We start from the raw sequence: 21,461 nt of genomic DNA, 5'->3' as shown, positions 1-21,461 counted from the left end.
TCCTTTTCAAGATTTGTTTATTGAAAGTAAAACTGTACATAAGACAATGAGTGTGCCATCTCCAACATCTTCAAATATGAGCATCACATTACACTTAAAACAGTGCAAAGAGCTGTATCAAATACTTCCATTTAACATAAACCACATGTAACAAAGGTAAATCTGTGACAGTAACAACCATACATTGTTCATCACCACAATGAGACTGGATCTGTTTACATCATCAGGAACTGGAGAGAACACAGGGATAACTTTAACTCCACCTACATCATTTGACATAATTATTGTAACCAAATTCACAACAGTTTCAATAATTGATCCTAATCAATTGGCTCAGTGACTTGGTACAATGGGTAACCTAATGCAGATACAGCAGCAACATGGGGAGACTGTGACTCCAGAAATGATGGTGTCAATGCAATTGTTTAGAGCAGGGAATAAAAACATTGTGAATCATCTTTGGCATGCTTGGTAAATAGGATCTGGTTCAAAAACAAACGCAATAAAATATAAATGTTGTAGAAAATAGTCCTTTAAACAATTACCTATTCAGTTATAACCTAAACTTTAGGCCGTCATTGTAAATAAGAATGTGTTCTTAACTGACTTGCCTAGTTAAATTAAAAATACTCCTATTTTGTATGCTAATGCTCACACATTTGCCAAATTTAACAGAACAAGCTTTTTTGCTGTTTCATACCCATTGAGAAAGAAATTGTTAAACAGGACATATTTTATCCTGTAAGTTCCAGATAAACCATTGCTTAAAGTTGCCTAAACATCAAAATAGAAACAAATGCATACCTAATTGGGTATGTGCCACTGTAGAACTTTCTTAAATTCAAGAGGAAATGTTCCCACTTCCCAGACCCTAGTCTTTCATTACAGACGTTAACATATCTGACTGATACAAAGTGACACAATTTGTTCCTATCCAAACAACTGGTAATATTAGTTACACAGACCAGACAGACAAAAATCAAGTGTTCTACACAACAACAGATGAGGAATAGCAGCAGACTGTCATAGTTACTGAATCAGATCAATCAGACCAATAACAGATCAGGGAGGTCCAGGTTAGAGATCATGTTCATTAGGCACAAAGTGGAAGAAAACGGACAAAATGAGGAACCACCTGTATTTGTCAAATCAGAAACACTCCTTTTGTTTTCCACTGTAATTCATGTTTTCTGCGGCATATCCTAATGAACACGACCCATAATTGACACAGTATGTGGTCAAACTGGGAATCATGCCCCATCCACCTGGTTAATGGCAACTTGAATATCCCAACAAAGCAGAGCAGAAGGCACACTTTAATGGAGAAAATAAGAACAAAGACATGAAACCACATAATACCTTAACAATAAAGAAGATGGATTCATCACCAAAAGCTGACAGAATCATTATTGCACCATTATGAATTCACTGTGCTTTTCAAAAGAGGCAAAGAAAGCAGTGTCCACTACGACTCTTGCGGGTCAAAAACGAGCCCATGCTTAATGCTCACCCACTGCACTCAGCATCAGAGAATCTTAATCGTTCAGTGTTTTGTGAATTTGGGTTGAGCCAGGTCGATGACTGTCTGAACACCTGCAAAAAACAACAAAACAGTTATTCATATTTTTGTACATATTTTTCAATAGGCCAATTATAAGTCATATGCAAATGCAGTGACATTTTGCTATTCAATAGCAAGCAATGTATGTATGCATCATCCTTACTCTATGCAGACTCCTCGCTGGCTCTCTTGCGAGACTGGTCACCTCTGCAAAATAAAAGGAAGCATTGTCAAAAACCAGGGTTGTGTTCATTAGGCACAAAACACAAGAAAACGGTCCAAAACGGGGATGTACTATCTGAACTTGTCTAATAAGAAACGCTCATTAACGTTTTCCTAAAGGACACTACCCTGGTGGAATTATTATTATTATTTTTGCTAAACTCTGCATTATAACTCACCTGGGAAAGCCATTCAGAGAGAGCTCCATTTGTAGTTTCTGGTCATGAGCAGCATAGTCGGAGAGCTGGGATTCCACTGTCGGCGGGTTGATTTGAGGAATGAATCCAGAGAAGAGAGCTGGGGCTAAATGTGCCCAATCTGAAACAGGTAGCCAATAGTCATTGTAATGGAGGTCATAACACATACAGGGCAGGTGTTTTATTGTGAACGTTTACCTCTCCAACTACAAGTGGGAGACACAAATAGTGCTAAATCAGAGTAATCTATATTTCTCACAGTTTTGATTACTGCTACACTCGTGTTTGACAGTTACAGTAGTTAAACATTTCACTAGTGGATGTAACTATTTAGGTAGCAGCATGTGTTGTGGAATTCTAAAAAAAGACAGAAAGGAAAGGGCACCTGGCCGAAGAGTATACAGGCCTTTCACGACACTGGCCATTGTTGAAGGTCTGACTTGAAAAGGCATGGAATGGGCTTCGAGGAGAAGAGCTAAAGGAAAAACAGAAGAAAATAAAATAATAATTAAGCATCAACACAATTTTACAAGATGAGTAATAAGCTAAATATTTTGGGTTTGGCCTGCACAGTTGACCAGTCCACTGTACTCACGTATCAGCGTGTTCACATGTTTTTCTGCAACATGATCAGTAAAAAGCTTCATGAGATCTTCTTGCAGGTGTCGGTTTAGCTTCGTTTCAATGTAGAACTTATTCTTAGAAATGAAGAAAAACATGCTCGTATGTAGGGTTGCACATTTTGGGGAAGTGGAGGTGGAAACTTCCCGTGGGAATTAACAGGAAAATATGGGAATTAACAGGAAAATATGGGAATGAAAATTAATAGCGTATAAATGTAGATGTTTTTTTGCATTGGATATATTTACCATATCATATGGGAGACAAACATAAACCTTTTACATTTATCATAAGTAGACAATGGCAAATGATTCATTCCTTCCAATAGAAATAAAAAAACAATTTAGTTACGAATGGAACTTTAATTAAATGAGTTGACTCTTCACAAGGGATGATTTCACTGAACAACAAAATAAAGGGAATATTGATGTGATGGAAGAATGCACTGTGCATGCAGAGGGTTGCAATTCCATTGAATTGGGGATAGTTTACCAAAATATGCCACAAGACCTAGAATTGCCTTATGTGTATCCCACAAAAAAGGTTCACTGTTGTAAGCTAACTTTTTTGATGAATTTAAGCAAAATTCCCAGGCTAAACTTCATGGAAAATGTCCGGAAAAATTCAGCAAATTTACCTGGAAAGTTTCCGACCCTTTACAACCCTACTTGTATGAAAGGAGTATATGATTAAGGTCTGCCCTGAGTATTGACGGAGTAGGCTTTATCTGTATCCAGGAAACATGCCCAAATAGATTTACTGGAAGGAATATTCAAAGGATGAGCACTTCATCAGGATACATACCATGTAGATGAATACAGGAACTATGCATTGAAGAGCATCTGTGTACTGAGTCAGAGCAATGTTGAAATACTCAATGAAATTCCCTGGTGGAACAATCTGATAAAAGAGAATAAATTATCAGTGTTAATTTACTTTTCAGGTATTTATACAACAAAAAATGCAGTGAAAGGGGCATACTATCTGTACAATAAGAAACTTGTTTTTGTTTTCCATTGCAAATCTTTGAACAAGACCCAGGTTCTGTTTTCACTTACTTGTAAATCAGATGAAACTTGTTGAAGATGGGTAGTAATCTTCAGCATCAAGTCTTTGTACAGTAGCTCTGAGTGCTGTTGACAAACACACTTGTACACGTAACTGAAAAAGGGAAAGGAAAATTACCATTAAAACTTTAAAAAATGTGACCGACCGGCTCAATTCGGTCTTATGAGCTAAATTTGAAATGGTGTTTTTTACATTGGATAAAAGTAGAGACTCAGAGCTAGAAATTGGTATATCATACAATACAGTTGAGGAACAACGGGAAAGTTTTTGTTTTTTTACACCTTTATTTAACTAGGCAAGTCAGTTAAGAAAACATTCTTATTTTCAATGACGGCCTAGGAACGGTGGGTTAACTGCCTTGTTCAGGGGCAGAACGACAGATTTTGACCTTGTCAGCTCAGGAATTCGTTTTTGCAACATTCCGGTTACTAGTCCAACGCTCTAACCACCTGCCTTACATTGCACTCCACGAGGAGCCTGCGTGGCAGGCTGACTACCTGTTACGCGAGGGCAGCAAGAAGCCAAGGTAAGTTGCTAGCTAGCATTAAACTTATAAAAAACAATAAATCTTCACATAATCACTAGTTAACTACACATGGTTGATGATATTACTTGTTTATCTAGCGTGTCCTGCGTTGCATATAATCGATGCGGTTCTCATCAAATCACAGCCTACTTCGCCAAACGGGTGATGATTTAGCACTGTCGTTGCACCTAACCATAAACAACAATGCCTTTCTTTAAAATCAATACACAAGTATATATTTCTAAACCTGCATATTTAGTTAATATTGCCTGCTAACATGAATTTCTTTTAAATTAGGGAAATTGTGTCACTTCTCTTGCGTTCCGTGCAAGCAGTCAGGGTATAATGCAGCAGTTTGGGCCGCCTGGCTCGTTGCGAACTGTGTGAAGTCCATTTATTCCTAACAAAGACCGTAATTAATTTGCCAGAATTGTACATAATTATGACATAACATTGAAGGTTGTACAATGTAACAGCAATATTTAGACTTAGTGATGCCACCCGTTAGATAAAATACAGAACGGTTCCGTATTTCACTGAAAGAATAAACATTTTGTTTTCGAAATGATAGTTTCCGGATTCGACCATAGTAATGACCAAAGGCTCGTATTTCTGTGTGTTATGTTATAATTAAGTCTATGATTTGATATTTGACAGAGCAGTCTGACTGAGCGATGGTAGGCAGCAGCAGGCTCGTAAGCATTCATTCAAACAGCACATTCGTGCGTTTGCCAGCAGCTCTTCACAATGCTTCAAGCATTGAGCTGTTTATGACTTCAAGCCTATCAACTCCCGAGATTAGGCTGGTGTAACCGATGTGAAATGGCTAGCTAGTGTTGTTCCCCTTGCTCTGCAAGGGCCACGGCTTTTGTGGAGCGATGGGTAACGATGCTTCGAGGGTGGCTGTTGTCGATGTGTTCCTGGTTCGGGCCCAGGTAGGGGCGAGGAGAGGGACGGAAGCTATACTGTTACACTGGCAATACTGAAGTGCCTATAAGAACATCCAATAGTCAAAGGTACAGTGGGGCAAAAAAGTATTTAGTCAGCCACCAATAGTGCAAGTTCTCCCACTTAAAAAGATGAGGCCTGTAATTTTCATCATATGTACACTTCAACTATGACAGACAAAATTGAAAGAAAAATCCAGAAAATCACATTGTAGGATTTTTTATGAATTTATTTGCAAATTATGGTGGAAAATAAGTATTTGGTCAATAACAAAAGTTTACCTCAATACTTTGTTATATACCCTTTGTTGGCAATGACAGAGGTCAAACGTTTTCTGTAAGTCTTCACAAGGTTTTCACACACTGTTGCTGGTATTTTGGCCCATTCCTCCATGCAGATCTCCTCTAGAGCAGTGATGTTTTGGGGCTGTTGCTGGACAACACGGACTTTCAACTCCCTCCAAAGATTTTCTATGGGGTTGAGATCTGGAGACTGGCTAGGCCACTCCAGGACCTTGAAATGCTTCTTACGAAGCCACTCCGTTGCCCGGGCGGTGTATTTGGGATCATTGTCATGCTGAAAGACCCAGCCACATTTCATCTTCAATGCCCTTGCTGATGGATGGAGGTTTTCACTCAAAATCTCACGATACATGGCCCCATTCATTCTGTCCTTTACACGGATCAGTCGTCCTGGTCCCTTTGCAGAAAAACAGCCCCAAAGCATGATGTTTCCACCCCCATGCTTCACAGTAGGTATGGTGTTCTTTGGATGCAACTCAGCATTCTTTGTCCTCGAAACACGACGAGTTGAGTTTTTACAAAAAAAGTTATATTTTGGTTTCATCTGACCATATGACATTCTCCCAATCTTCTTCTGGATCTTCCAAATGCTCTCTAGCAAACTTCAGACGGGCCTGGACATGTACTGGCTTAAGCAGGGGGACACGTCTGGCACTGCAGGATTTGAGTCCCTGGCGGCGTAGTGTGTTACTGATGGTAGGCTTTGTTACTTTGGTCCCAGCTCTCTGCAGGTCATTCACTAGGTCCCCCCGTGTGGTTCTGGGATTTTTGCTCACCGTTCTTGTGATCATTTTGACCCCACGGGGTGAGATCTTGCGTGGAGCCCCAGATCGAGGGAGATTATCAGTGGTCTTGTATGTCTTCCATTTCCTAATAATTGCTCCCACAGTTGATTTCTTCAAACCAAGCTGCTTACCTATTGCAGATTCAGTCTTTCCAGCCTGGTGCAGGTCTACAATTTTGTTTCTGGTGTCCTTTGACAGCTCTTTGGTCTTGGCCATAGTGGAGTTTGGAGTGTGACTGTTTGAGGTTGTGGACAGGTGTCTTTTATACTGATAACAAGTTCAAACAGGTGCCATTAATACAGGTAACGAGTGGAGGACAGAGGAGCCTCTTAAAGAAGAAGTTACAGGTCTGTGAGAGCCAGAAATCTTGCTTGTTTGTAGGTGACCAAATACTTATTTTCCACCATAATTTGCAAATAAATTTATAAAAAATCCTACAATGTGATTTTCTGGAATTTATTTTCTCATTTTGTCTGTCATAGTTGAAGTGTACCTATGATGAAAATTACAGGCTTCTCTCATCTTTTTAAGTGGGAGAACTTGCACAATTGGTGGCTGACTAAATACTTTTTTTGCCCCACTGTATATGAAATACAAATGGTATAGAGAGAAATAGTCCTATAATTCCTATAATAACTACAACCTAAAACTTCTTACCTGGGAATATTGAAGACTCATGTTAAAAGGACCCACCAGCTTTCATATGTTCTCATGTTCTGAGCAAGGAACTTAAACGTTAGCTTTCTTACATGGCACATATTGCACTTTTACTTTCTTCTCCAACACTTTGTTTTTGCATTATTTAAACCAAATTGAACATGTTTCATTATTTATTTGAGGCTAAATTGATTTTATTGATGTATTATATTAAGTTAAAATAAGTGTTCATTCAGTATTGTTGTAATTGTCATTATTATAAATAAGAAAAGAAAAATCGGCCGATTAATCGGTATCGGCTTTTTTTGGTCCTCCAATAATCGGTATCGACGTTGAAAAATCATAATTGGTCGACCTCTAGTCTACACCCATTCAGCATCGTTCACACCCTCTAAAGCCTTAGCCCCACCCATCTCTAAGGATTCACATATGAGGCCATGTGCTAAATAAACAAATATTTCAAGACTCTCGTAAAACGCAGAGTGTTGTCAGATTGTCAGTTCGTAAATTCGGAACGTTCAGAGAGCACACTGGACGCTCTGGCCGAGGAGTAGGGTATTGATCTGAGCGTTCTGACCTAACAGCAGCATTCAAGCACCCAAGCTAATTGGCTAACGTTGGCTAGCTACTTCCAAACACAAATGAGAGAACAGCTATTCTGACCATTTTACTCGCCCTAGCAGAGCTGGTTAGTCTGTTTTTATGTTATCCAGAGCATTGATAACTGCAACTCTTCTGCTGACAACAATTTAAATCAGGCTTTTTTGCCAACGTTTACTGACACCGGACATATTCAACAGGTGTTGAGCGTTCGTAAATTTGTCAGTTATTCTGCGCTCTGGCACACTCAGACGAGAGTGCTCTGAAATCGGAGTAGATAGCCAGAGCGAATTTGCCAGCTGTGTCTATCGACAGTTGACGCAGTGACATCATTAACATTCTATTGAAATGGTTACTTGCATAGTGGAGTCTTTTGTTTAGACATTTAGCTTGCTAGCTAAACAATGAACCATAATCCCAACTCCTAATGTCACTACCCTGTATGAATCTGCATGTAGCTAACCAACCAGGTTCAATGTTAGCTAGCAAACATTAGGCTATAACTAGCAATGTAAATGGCTCTGAGATACAAATAATATACCTACACAGAACCTACACAATGTTAGGTAGTGAGCCAGCCAGCTAACATTAGCTAGCTAGCTAACAGTACACTAACTTGAAATGAAAAGACTTTGACAGAATTAGAAATGTGCAATATCTGAAAATGTAGCTAGCAAGACTATTTTATGGATGGACGCTTCTCCCCCTCTGTCACGGATGCTATGGTTGCCCTTAGTTTGAATCCGGAGACAGACGTTTTATATATCTGCATATTTGAAATCAAATGCCAGAATTTTCTCCATCTCCTTAGCTATCACTCTAATTCCAAAACTTGGTCCTCCAGAAAATAGAGAGCAACACTTATGCAGTTCTGCTACGTGATATATATATTTTTTAAGCTGCGTTAGAAAGAATTACCTACACATACTGACCAGCTCATGTTATAGACAGAAGCAGAAGCATGCTACATGGCAGACCAATCCAAAACTCATCTCTTGGCATGTCCAGCCCACTCATTATCTCAGCCAATCATGGCTAGTGGGAAGGTTTCCACGTTTTCTGTGGCTAAACTAACTAGGCCTGTAATTTAACAATTGTATTTGTATTTACAGATGGCATACATGTTTGTTATTAAGGCATTTCTGCCCAAAACAGTATTTAGATTTTTTTTAATTTACTACATTTACGTTCAAATGGCTTTCCTGTGAAGTAGTGATGCACGACATATGCCTAGTTTCCTGAAACGAGTCACAAATGGCAATATCTCCCCTCAGAAGTCTCACACGTGAGTAGTACAGCAGTTCCATGTCTTAATTTCTTTCAAAGCTACATAAGATATCAATACAGTCAGACAGTTTGTGTCTCACCTGTATATCTGCTCATATGAAATGGAGATGTGGTCCATGGGGTTTTGTATCAGCAGGTGGTCAATGGCTTTCTCCAGGTTCGGCCAGTATGTGGTTCTATAGTCCTCTTCGGTCATTGCATTCATTACTGAACCACAAAATGATAAAGATTAGGTTAATTTCATAACACGAGCCTTAGCTCTGCCCTGACATGACAATAAAATGAATTCCAAACAAGGACTGTCCGACTGAACAGTACAAGGGTCATTAGCTGAGGAATGCTCAACTCTGTTCTCTATATATCGAGGCGGAGTTGAGCTTTAAGAACTGGTGTGGGATTTGACAGCAACAACATTTAGTCAAATTCAGCCAATTCCTCTAAAAATGTCAAATCTGAAAACGCTTCAGCGGGGTGCTGAAATTCATACTTCTAATAAAAACGTATTTAATACAACCACCAAATTTTTCCTAATTTCTGTTGCTCAGCGCATGTGTCAATTTAGCTGAGGAACCCTTAACTCCTTTGTCTTATATTTAGGCAGAGATGAGTTTTAATTACTGGTCACAGGATTTGCTAGCAACAACTTTGAGTCATCAACATCAGTCGATTCTTGTAAAAATGTCAATTCTGAACACACTTCGCTGTACCTATCTTTGTCCTGTACAACTGCAGTGCTTCCACAGTGTGGTGAAATTCAAACTACTAATAAACTTTTATCGAATACAACCACCGAATGTTTCCTCGTACTACGTAAGCCGAGATTCAATTGGGTCCGTGCAATCCGGTATCCTTGGGACGTCTCTACCCTAAACCTAACTTTAAACCCTACCTTAACATTAACCATAACCCTTACCGTAACCACTTAAACTTCAATGGGGTAGGGACATCAAGGATCCCGGATAACATGGACCCAATTGAATCTCAACAAGGAAAAATTTGGTGGTTGTATTCGCTAAAAGTTTTTATTAAAACTTGGAATTTCTGCACCATGAGGAAGGACCAGAGTTGTACAGGTCAAATATAGGTAAAGGTAAGAATTTACTGACGGTGACTCAATGTTGTTGCTAGCAAATCCTACGACCAGTTATTAAACTAAGCCTCTATATAAGAGAATGGAGGTTAGGGTTCCTCAGCTAGTGCCAATTGAATCTCATCGTACGTAGTACGAGCAACACAAATGAGGAAAAAGTCAGTGGTTGTATTCAACAAAAGTTTATTAAAGTATGAATTTCAGCTCCCAGTACGGACCACAGTTGTACAGGTCCATCATAGTTAAGCGTTATCAGACTTTAAATTTTTACAAGTACTGACTGAAGGTTTCTATTGACCCAGGTTTATTTGACAAAAGCAATGTGGCAAAAAAATTGTAATTGAAAGGCAGATATAGGAGACATTTCCTAAAGACAAACAACATTTTATCCGTGGGACAGGGGTGTTTTTTCTTTTGTGTAACTTACTTTGTGAAAAGTGATGGAAACTGTTTTTCTAAAAAATGATGATTGCAGAATACTTTTGAAGGTACGCGGGGCACGTGATGTAACTACACTGCTCAAAAAAAGAAAGGGAACACTTAAACAACACAATGTAACTCCAAGTCAATCACACTTCTGTGAAATCAAACTGTCCACTTAGGAAGCAACACTGATTGACAATAAATTTCACATGCTGTTGTGCAAATGGAATAGACAAAAGGTGGAAATTATAGGCAATTAGCAAGACACCCCCAATAAAGGAGTGGTTCTGCAGGTGGTGACCACAGACCACTTCTCAGTTCCTATGCTTCCTGGCTGATGTTTTGGTCACTTTTGAATGCTGGCGGTGCTTTCACTCTAGTGGTAGCATGAGACGGAGTCTACAACCCACACAAGTGGCTCAGGTAGTGCAGCTCATCCAGGATGGCACATCAATGCGAGCTGTGGCAAGAAGGTTTGCTGTGTCTGTCAGCGTAGTGTCCAGAGCATGGAGGCGCTACCAGGAGACAGGCCAGTACATCAGGAGACGTGGAGGAGGCCGTAGGAGGGCAACAACCCAGCAGCAGGACCGCTACCCCCGCCTTTGTGCAAGGAGGAGCAGGTGGAGCACTGCCAGAGCCCTGCAAAATGACCTCCAGCAGGCCACAAATGTGCATGTGTCTGCTCAAACGGTCAGAAACAGACTCCATGAGGGTGGTACGAGGGCCCGACGTCCACAGGTGGGGGTTGTGCTTACAGCCCAACACCGTGCAGGACGTTTGGCATTTGCCAGAGAACACCAAGATTGGCAAATTCGCCACTGGCGCCCTGTGCTCTTCACAGATGAAAGCAGGTTCACACTGAGCACATGAGCACGTGACAGACGTGACAGAGTCTGGAGACACCGTGGAGAACGTTCTGCTGCCTGCAACATCCTCCAGCATGACCGGTTTGGCGGTGGGTCAGTCATGGTGTGGGGTGGCATTTCTTTGGGGGGCCACACAGCCCTCTATGTGCTCGCCAGAGGTAGCCTGACTGCCATTAGGTACCGAGATGAGATCCTCAGACCCCTTGTGAGACCATATGCTGGTGCGGTTGGCCCTGGGTTCCTCCTAATGCTAGACAATGCTAGACCTCATGTGGCTGGAGTGTGTCAGCAGTTCCTGCAAGAGGAAGGCATTGATGCTATGGACTGGCCCGCCCGTTCCCCAGACCTGAATCCAATTGAGCACATCTGGGACATCATGTCTCGCTCCATCCACCAACGCCACGTTGCACCACAGACTGTCCAGGAGTTGGCGGATGCTTTAGTCCAGGTCTGGGAGGAGATCCCTCAGGAGACCATCCGCCACCTCATCAGGAGCATGCCCAGGCGTTGTAGGGAGGTCATACAGGCACGTGGAGGCCACACACACTACTGAGACTCATTTTGACTTGTTTTAAGGACATTACATCAAAGTTGGATCAGCCTGTAGTGTGGTTTTCCACTTTAATTTTGAGTGTGACTCCAAATCCAGACCTCCATGGGTTGATAAATTTGATTTCCATTGATCATTTTTGTGTGATTTTGTTGTCAGCACATTCAACTATGTAAAGAAAAAAGTATTTAATAAGAATATTTCATTCATTCAGATCTAGGATGTGTTATTTTAGTGTTCCCTTTATTTTTTTGAGCAGTGTAGAATCTAAACAGTGTGATGAACCCATCAAAGTTGAAGAGATTATAGAGTCTATCAAACATCTAAAGAACAATTAATCACCAGGTGTTGATGGAATTACATCAGAATTTTACAAATTATTTCTGAACAAGTAGCTCCCTTCCTATTTGAAGTCTTTTTAGAGAGTATTAAAAACAATGTTCTCCCTCCTACAATGAGTCAGGGGTTAATAATACTGATACCCAAGCCTATAAAATAAGTGTTGCTCATCGATAACTAGCGTCCAATTTGTCTTCTTAATAATGACTATAAGATATTAGCCTTACTACTTGCAAAAATAATTAAAGAATTCCTGGATGCAATCATTGATGAAACACAGTCTGGCTTCATGAGGAACAGACATATTTCTAACAATGTCAGACTAGTATTAGACGACATACTTGACTACGCAGACCTAATAACCGAGGATAGCTTCATATTATTTTTTAGATTTTTTATAAAGCATTTGACACAGTAGAGCATCAGTTCCTCTTCCACTCCCTTGAGAGACTTGGCTTTGGGGATTTTTTCTGTAACGCTATTAAGACTCTATGCAAATGGTAACAGCTCTATCAAATTGAAATATGTCACTTCACCTAGATTTGAGTTAAAGAGAGGAATTAGGCAAGGTTGTCCTATCTCTCTGTACCCGTTTTAATTAAATCACCCAACTTCTTGCAAATTCTTTAAATAATAGTCCTGTACAAGGTATTTCCATAGCTGGTAAAGAAATTATTATAAGCCAGCTGGCTGACTATACTACACTTTTTCTGAAAGACGCTAACCAAATTCCCATATCGATCAATGTGATACAATCCTTTTCCAAAGCGTCTGGTCTATATCTTAACATTAATAAATGTGAACTCGTGGCTGTCAAAGATTGTGTGACACCTTCATATTATGGTATTCCAGTAAAAGAAGAACTTACATATTTAGGCATAACCATTACAAAGGATCAGAAGTCTAGAGGCTTACTACATTTTAACCCTCTTATTAAAAAAACCCAGAAGAAGCTAAATCAACGGCTACAGAGGGACTTATCTTTAAAAGGTAGAGTCCTAATAACCAAGGCTGAAGGTATCTCTAGACTAACATATGGCACTATCTTTATATCTTGACAGTAAAATAAGCAAGGAGATAGACCAGATGCTTTTCAACTTTTTGTGGAGAAACCGTACCCATTACATTAGGAAAACTGTTGTAATGAACACTTATGAGAATGGTGGGCTGAATTTTCTGGACTTTAATACCTTAAATAATACTTTTAAAATCAATTGGATAAAACAATTCCTAAGAAGACCCACTTCTATCTGGAATTTTATTCCTCATCATGTTCTCTACTTTTGGTGGTCTTAACTTGTTTTGTTGTTTTGCAATTATAATATTGACAAAGTTACAGTGAAACGTTCTGCTTTTCATCGGCAGGTTTTCTTGTCATGGTCCTTAATTTATAAACACAATTTTTCTGCACACATATTATATATGGAATAATCAGGATATATTGTATAAAAATACTTCTTTGTTTTTAGAATATTGGTTCCGAAATAATATCCTATTGGTGAGCCAACTGGTAAATGCAGAGGGTCTTTTACTCAGCTATAAAGATTTTGCAATTGTTTTAGATACCATTCCCTCAGGTGTTGCTCTATTATTCAGGAACGTGTCAAGACCTGATCCTCAGAGCCTACCTTCTATTGACCCTGTTGACTTAGCAGTAGGAAAGATTTGTTTCTCTTTTGGTCCATTCAACAACAGAGCGATACGAACCTTGTTTCAGCAGGATGTTGTATATATACCTTATGTCACGCCTTATTGGAATGGATTTATTGATAATATCTGTTGGGAAAAAGTTTGGATGTTGCCACACACATACCTACTTGTTAACAAAATTAAGGAAGTTTCCTTTAAAATTATTCATAAATGTTATCCTGCCAACCACTATATGAAGAAGTTTAAGGAAAACATCAACTCAAATTGCTCCTTTTGTAATGACCACCCAGAAACAGTGTTGCATCTTTTTTGGCATTGTATTCATGTAAGAAAACTGTGGCAAGACATCAGTAGATTCATAAATTTATAAACTTACACTATTGTGGAGAGATGTACTGCTTGAATTCTTTACCTACGATAGGAATAAGCTGAAACATTATGTAATTAATTTCATTATTCTTTTGGCCAAATTTCATATTCACAAATGTAAATTTACAAACAAAAAAACAAATTTTCTTACCCTACAAAAAGAAATTGAACTGTATTTTAAGACAATTAAATACTCTACTAACAAAAAAGCTGTTAGATTTTTAAGTGTATGCATGTCCCTTAAGGTCATTGTGTAAGGTGATACTGTACCCTCTAGCTCAATTGTCCATTGTATATCATCTATATATACACTTGTGTTCCCTCATGTACTCTCTGTATTGATTTGTTGTTAATAAAATTAAAATACATTAAAAAGATGCACTATGAAGAAATCGCTCCGCCATTTCCTGGTTGCTAAAAGTTAACCTATTTTCAGTTTGTGACAAAACAAGCAAGTACAGTGTAGATAATCATTGCACCATCTAAACCACTGTGAAATATTTTCCCTTAACCAATAATATTGTACTTTCAGCTGGTGTACAAAACTGAAAGTAAAAGAACAAAAACGAATCGTAAAGGGAAGCATATTAATATCCAACATAGAACAGATCAACTGCTTCTTAGACTTGCTTTCAATGAGAATGACAGATCTACAACACACATTTCTGTGAATTTTGGTCAAATCACCCAAAAATGACATATTGCAAGTTGAATTCAAAATTTCTACTACATGCAAAATCTACTTTTTCAACTATACAAATAATGTTTCTTTGTTGTACAACGATTATCCTGACGCCTAAATTGCTTGTATGGTTGGTTGGCAAGTTTCACCATCCAATTATTTCAGATCTACAGGAGTGCAAGTTTCACCATGGCGCGAACCGTGCCTATATGTTGGCGTATGAGAATTTAGAACAACAATATTAGTAAATTATTGCATTCTATCCATGCTCGCTTTCGCGGGATACCCGAGACATGAAAAAGATAGGACATACAGGCGGTCGCCAATTTATTAATGCACAATTTGCCTAAACGGATAATGGAAACACTTCAACCACTACATTTTTATTTGATACCTGGGGCCTGTTGCACAAAAGTAGAATTAAGACATCCGGGATAAATGACTCAGCTGAGCTCAATGAAGCCAAAACATGTGCGTCCAGGCTTAATTGGTTGCACAAAGACCAAGCCAGGATGAGCAGACACGGATTCATTAAGCCAGGTGAAACCAATCCTGGATAGGTGCGCGCTCACGGCTCACTCAAATAGACCCCGCCACAGATCACAGATTAACTGATTTACCATGGCAACTAGAGCCGCGTACTTTTCCCCGTCGGAAGCACAAATCCTCATGGAGGCATACGAGGAGGTAAAAGATATAATTAAGAAGAAAGGCAACACCGCCACAGTGATAAAGCAAAGAGAAAAAGCGTGGCAAAGTATTGCAGACCGCCTGAATGCGTAAGTAGTGCACAATTACACACTCACCGCTCCGCTGAAACATCACAATTACAATTCAAATATTTAATTCACATCTCCAAAAATGCAGTTGTACTGTAATTATGAAACGGTTAAATTTTTAATTGAAATGCACTGCAGATATGAGTGAAATTGTGTAAAGTAACTCCATCACACTGTATAAAGCTATGATAAATTTTTTGATATTTTTACTGAAAACAAGACAAAAATACCAAGTAATTTTTTGCAGTGTGACTCCATTAAATGTGTGTGTGTGTGTGTGTGTGTGTAGATTAAACATGAACGGGCCAAAACGGACATGGCAGCAGGTCAAAATCAAATACAAGAACATTCTGCAGAATGGTATGGTCCCTGACTAATATTTAACAAAGCACAAGCATATATTGTACCCAGAAGGTGCCTGCTCACACATTGTCTGTACTGTTTTAGCAGTGAAAAAGAATACCCACAGACAAGGCACGGGTGGTGGGTCACCAAAGGCTGACCTTACCCCAGCAGAGGACATGGCCTTGGAGCTAAATAAAGGCAGGCCCGTCTTAGAGGGGATCCCTGGGGGGAAAGAGACGAGCATAGGTTCCTCCCAAGATGCCACCCGCTTCATTCAAGGTATGTCCTTCCATCTCTACATGGGATACAACCACATTCATATTGAATCAATTTGGACTGTCTGACTTTGGTTTACCTATTGCCTTGCAGTGTCTGGCAGCACTGTGTTCCTGTTAGAGCCACCAGCACAAGCACCAGACGATGCTGATCCAGTGAGTACTCCATCAAAGGCATACTGTAGGCCTGGCATGTCTTGTCTACTAGCTTCAATATGAATCCGATTAAATGTGATAGGGTGAAGGCCCCAGTGCAGCAGCAACAGCACATGATGGAGACGATGATGAGGAGGAGACCATCTCTCTGGATTCCAGAAGGCATGAGGTATCATGTTAAGACTGTGAAAGTACTATTTACTCTACAATGGTGAGGAGTCCTCATCAAAATCAAAAAATCTAATTTCTTTTACAGGACCCAGATGCTATACAGTGGGAAAACCAGCCTGGCAACATAGTGCGTATTAATAAAAGGACACCACATCCTGCCAAATTCCAGCTGCGCTAATTGTATTGTGTTCACAGAGCTCACAAGCTATCAGAAAGTTGTATGGCAACCACCTCCGGCGCCAAATAGAACTGGCAGACATAGACATTCAGTACAAGAAGAAAAAGATGGAAAATCTTGCACTGGAGTCCGAAATAAAAAAGAGGACAATTAGGAAACTGGACCTTGAAATAAAAAAACTTGAGAGGGAGGTGAGATATGCCTTCAATGTACACTGTATGCTAACTGTAACACAAATGTATTAATCATTATTTTTCTTTCCTCCCCCAGCTCCAAGAAGATGACACAGCTCAAAATAAAAATTAGGTATATTCTCGTAAAGTCAAGTGAGCCATGACATATGAGCTCTTATTGTGAGCACACAGGACGGTGGCATCTTTCTAAGGTTTTTTTTATTTTCCCAGCAATCAGTACAACCAAGTCATCGTTATAAGGCATCGCCCTCTTTTGCCCACCCCCCCAGCACCAGGTGTGGCCACTAGCCTATATGAAGGTCCAAAATTGTGTGTTCCTTTCTGCTCTGACAATGGCATGCCCATTCGTGCGAGATGTGGTGGATGAAGAAGCACTTGTGCTGAGGAGAGCCTTCAGGCGAGAAAGGGTCTTCAGGGACCGGTTGGACCCACTGGCCTTCCCTGATGACCATCTATATGAAAGATACAGGTTTTCTGCAGATGGCATCAGGTATCTATGCAGACTACTGGGTCCCAGGATTAAGCACCGCACTGCACGGAGCCATGCACTGAGTGTGGAGCAAATGGTTTGTGTGGCCTTGCGCTTTTTTGCTAGTGGAGCCTTCCTGTACTCAGTGGGGGATGCAGAACAGCTGAACAAGGCCACAATTTGCCGCACAATAAGGAGTGTGTGTCTGGCTATCAAAGCATTAGCAGATGTCTTCATCTCCTTCCCTGGCCACAGAAGACTCTGTGACATCAAAGAGGAGTTCTATAGGATTGCAGGTAAGAGGATCTACAAATTACAGGACAACTGTTAACACATAGTAGGATACTCATTACTTTGTGTGACAGGTTTCCCCAATGTCATTGGTGCAGTGGACTGCACACACATAAGGATAAAAGCCCCCTCAGGTGCCCATGAGGCCGATTTTGTGAATAGGAAATCCTTTCACAGCATTAATGTTCAGGTGAACATAACTTTTTGATATTGTCCATTGACGAACACTCTGCATTGCCAGTGATGTGCATTGATTGGTGTAATATTCCTCATCTTATGATTTCAGATGGTCTGCAATGCTGACTGTGTGATCAGCAATGTTGTGGCAAAATGGCCTGGCTCAGTCCATGACTCCAGAATCTTTCGGGCCTCTGAAATCTATCAGTGCCTATCACAAGGTAAGCCACACAACCCCTATTTATAACCATCATGGCTGTGTCAAGAATATCACTGTGTTTATGAGGTAGTAATGATGAGATTTTGTGTTGACAGGTGAATTCTCTGGTGTGTTGCTGGGAGACAGGGGGTATGGCTGCCAGCCTTTTCTCCTGACACCTTTCACAGACCCCCAGGAAGCACAGCAGGCCTACAACCATGCCCATGCCAGGACCAGAGTTGAAATGACCTTTGGCCTCCTGAAGGCACGCTTTCACTGCCTTCACAAATTAAGGGTCAGCCCTGTTAGGGCATGTGATATTACTGTGGCTTGTGCTGTCCTCCACAATGTGGCCTGCCTGAGGAAGGAGAGGGCCCCCAGAGTGCCACCAGCCATGGACTGGGACAATCCGGCAATCTTCCCTGATGACGACAGTGGTCGGCTGCTGAGGGACCAATATGTGTTGAATTATTTTAGTTAGTATGTGTGCTTTCAATTTTGGTTAAATATGTCCTGCGGTGGCAGAGGAATTTGGGTTTTTTTGGGTTCGTTTTTTTGACGAATTTGGCCTCTTATGATGTTTGTGCGGTATACTGTGTGTAATACAAGGCTGCAGGGAGGCTACTGCATCCATTCATTTGTCTGTTCAGTTGATGTGTATGGATTTGTCCTGCATTTATTTTAGTGTGCAGACATGCAGGGTGTGTTATATACAGACCTTTGAATGTGTATGTATCATTTTGTATAATATGCTTGGATTCTGTGCTTTCCATCTTGTAGAGTCACTGTGACTTCAGTTTCGAAAGGAGCTGATGGTTTACCTGCTTTGTTTTGTCCTTATTCAATAAAGGAACATAATGTTACACATTGTGTTTTTATATTCATATGGAATGTGTATTTGTTTATATGACAGAGTACTAGGGCCACACTGAAGAAAAAGGATAAAGTCATAAATTTATGAGGCTGGTTCTTTCTGCAGAAAAGCTACATATTGTTTTTACAGTTTTGATACTTATGACAATGTGATACTTAATATTCTGGCACATCAGCATGTCTTTGTTTATGAAACCATACTGAAGTACAATTTCACGAAATGCCCCACATCTGTCATTTTAACAACTGTCCTCCTTTAAAACAACTGGTTACAATATTATGACTTGTGTTTTTTTCCCCCTCTGTGGCCCTAATATTCTATCATTTTATATATAGCCTTATAGTCTATGGGAAACTGTAAATTATCTAATGATAGCAACATCATCTAAAAATCATTTTTTATCCAAAATCATTGAAATTAATGATCACAAACGTTTAAATAATAACAGTGGGTCTAGTTATATGTGATAACAATGTATAGTGAGCAGTGAAATAACTATTGGTTTCCATTTGTGGTGACTGCTGACTGACATTAGGGATGAGATTAAATAGATCCTGGAATTTAGCCTGGTCTGGAGCAGGCTAGCTCCACAGAATAAATCTCCATGGTAATTTATACCATAACATATCCTCCTGCCCCCTATCCATCTTTAGTGCAACCGGATTACGGATCAATTGAGCCAGGATCACCAAGATATCCTGGCTTAATCCCTTATCCTAGTTTTGTGCAACAGGCCCCTGGTTTTTGCGGGGGGTTTTGTTATTGGTGTGACGTCATTACGTCTAGCTGTTTTTATCGACAAGGTAGTTCAATAGAAACGCACCGTAGCAAGCAATTGGAGCATCTGTTTTCAAAATGTCGCCCAAAAAATAAATATAATAATCACTCGATAAGTTAATGGAAACATAGCTAGTGTTGTTGCTAACAAATATCTTCACCTAATATCAAAACTTTGCCTCGATATAAGAGAACGTAGTTGAGCGTTCCTCAGCTAAAAGGTCATATAGTAAGTAGCTAACTTACTCCACTGACGTTTAGGCCAAAGGCAATGCCATGGAATATTTGCATGACCAACTACATTCCCATCCCATATCAGTAAGTAAAAAACATGATAAACATTAAAACACGATGCTTTCAACTTACGAAACTTTGAGGCGGAGTTCAGGGTCAGTTTCCCTGCGATTGAAGCTGGCGATGCGCTGTCAGTCTCGCTGGTGTCACTGTTCACGCTGCTAGAGTCTGAATCCACGAACTTTGAACCACTGCTGGAACTGGAACAAATATTTGCGTGATTCTCCTGCGTCGCTACCTCTCGCGTGCCCAGAACCGGAAAAACTGGTAGGGTCTGGGGTTCATTTGACAGTCCGGTCCTGAGATTGTGGACTTGTCCACTGGCACTGTTTTCACAGTAGTTATGGTTGTGGTCGTCATTTAGACCAGAACTTTCTTCTTCCATGTCCTCCATGCTTTAACCTTTCAAGTTGTCTAATGAAAATCTTCATGAATTTGAAGTTCGGTAAGAAAAATGTTGTTTTTAGAGCACCATCGCTTTTGCACCTTGTACACGCTAGCTGCTGTATGGGGAAGTAAATTAAATGTTTTACGACATTTTGCAGCATTTGCTTTTAGGCAGAGCTGGCGATCGTCACAAGTTACCACAGCCACAAAGTCAGAAGGCCCACCTACATAAACCAATCAGATGAGGGAGTGTGCTGACGCGTATGCCTGTTTCCGGTTCGTTGGAAACGACCAATGACACAGTTTTATAATTGTTCATATTCTTGATGACTTTTGTTTTTTTATGGGAGAATGTGCTGCTCGGTTTCCTTAACCATAATAAGGATAAAGATATTTTTTTTTACCTCATAAATCTAACTGTGCTAATGGCAAACTTTCATATTCATAAATGTAAATCCACTAAGAAAAAAACACTCTTCCGTGTTTTCTATAAGGAATTCGAGACCATTAAGACCATTCAACATTCTTCTAATAAGAAAGCTGTTAAAACAATCAATATGTGTGTTTCTTTTAAGGTCTTTGTATAATCTGTAATTTGTTGCACCCCCTAGCATATGTTATCATTGTCTATCTGTATACTTCTTGTATGTATACTGTTTTTTCTAAATAAAAAAGGAAAAAATTGAAGAAAAAAAAGAAAAGAGAAAAAAAAAACGACCAATGATGTGTATGAACGCACATCAGTTGAGGCAGTTTGATGACTCGTATGCCGACTGGCTTGCAAGGGCCTAGTCACAGAGTTTATAAACTGTACTGACTTTGCGGGGATGAGAAACATGCTTTTCTTTTATTTATTGATCCATCAATGATTTGGTTATTTATTAGATAAGGTAAAACCAACCGTTATAAATGCAAAGTGTTAATCAGATGTCTTATTCAAACTCAGCTTGCAAGCTTACCATGATGTTGGGCTCCCAAGTGGCGCAGCGGTCTAAGGTACTGCATCTCAGTGCTAGAGGTGTCACTACAGACCCTGGTTTCTTGGCTGTATCACAACCGACCGTGATTGGGAGTCCCATAAGGCAGCGCACAATTGGCCCAGCGTCATTAGGGTTTGGCCGAGGTAGGCCGTCATTGTAAATAAGAATTTGT

At 40.0% G+C, this 21,461-nt stretch overlaps 2 protein-coding genes across 9 annotated transcripts; one reads left to right on the top strand and one right to left on the bottom strand.

The window, feature by feature from the left end:
• LOC139570647 (CDK2-associated and cullin domain-containing protein 1-like) lies at positions 1-20,467 on the bottom strand. Its single transcript, XM_071392706.1, has 9 exons — positions 19,995-20,467; positions 8,855-8,981; positions 3,660-3,762; positions 3,406-3,501; positions 2,576-2,678; positions 2,366-2,455; positions 1,963-2,101; positions 1,725-1,768; positions 1-1,593 (listed from the first exon to the last, which is right to left on the bottom strand). The coding sequence occupies exons 1-8, from the start codon at positions 20,314-20,316 to the stop codon at positions 1,726-1,728; spliced, it is 1,023 nt and encodes a 340-aa protein (XP_071248807.1). The 5' UTR covers positions 20,317-20,467; the 3' UTR covers positions 1-1,593; position 1,725.
• On the top strand, positions 15,136-18,840 carry LOC139570646 (putative nuclease HARBI1). Of its 8 annotated transcripts, XM_071392704.1 has the most exons (11): positions 15,136-15,522; positions 15,812-15,882; positions 15,970-16,146; positions 16,237-16,298; positions 16,381-16,467; positions 16,555-16,596; positions 16,665-16,838; positions 16,918-16,953; positions 17,052-17,606; positions 17,888-17,999; positions 18,094-18,840. In XM_071392704.1, the coding sequence occupies exons 1-8, from the start codon at positions 15,365-15,367 to the stop codon at positions 16,951-16,953; spliced, it is 807 nt and encodes a 268-aa protein (XP_071248805.1). In that variant the 5' UTR covers positions 15,136-15,364; the 3' UTR covers positions 17,052-17,606; positions 17,888-17,999; positions 18,094-18,840. The 8 variants fall into 8 exon arrangements, with proteins under 8 accessions (XP_071248805.1, XP_071248804.1, XP_071248806.1 ...); XM_071392703.1 differs by having other exon boundaries at positions 16,665-16,953; XM_071392705.1 differs by having other exon boundaries at positions 16,264-16,298; positions 16,665-17,606.
• Positions 20,468-21,461: the final 994 nt, after the last annotated feature.

The sequence above is a fragment of the Salvelinus alpinus genome, chromosome 3, assembly GCF_045679555.1.
Source record: "Salvelinus alpinus chromosome 3, SLU_Salpinus.1, whole genome shotgun sequence".
In the NCBI taxonomy this organism is placed as follows: Eukaryota; Metazoa; Chordata; class Actinopteri; order Salmoniformes; family Salmonidae; genus Salvelinus; species Salvelinus alpinus.
Note: the sequence above shows the minus strand (reverse complement) of the source record. Positions and strands in the feature narration are given on the sequence as shown.

Coding starts and splice junctions, on each gene's coding strand:
- LOC139570646 (XM_071392701.1), top strand. CDS start 17,135: ATGAAGGTCCAAAATTGTGTGTTCCTTTCTGCTCTGACAATGGCATGC. Junction 17,607..17,675: donor GGAGTTCTATAGGATTGCAG/GTAAGAGGATCT, acceptor TTTGTGTGACAG/GTTTCCCCAATGTCATTGGT. Junction 18,000..18,093: donor CTATCAGTGCCTATCACAAG/GTAAGCCACACA, acceptor TTGTGTTGACAG/GTGAATTCTCTGGTGTGTTG.
- LOC139570647 (XM_071392706.1), bottom strand. CDS start 20,316: ATGGAGGACATGGAAGAAGAAAGTTCTGGTCTAAATGACGACCACAAC. Junction 8,982..19,994: donor GAACTCCGCCTCAAAGTTTC/GTAAGTTGAAAG, acceptor TTTGTGGTTCAG/TAATGAATGCAATGACCGAA. Junction 2,679..3,405: donor TTCCTGTATTCATCTACATG/GTATGTATCCTG, acceptor TTCATTTCTAAG/AATAAGTTCTACATTGAAAC.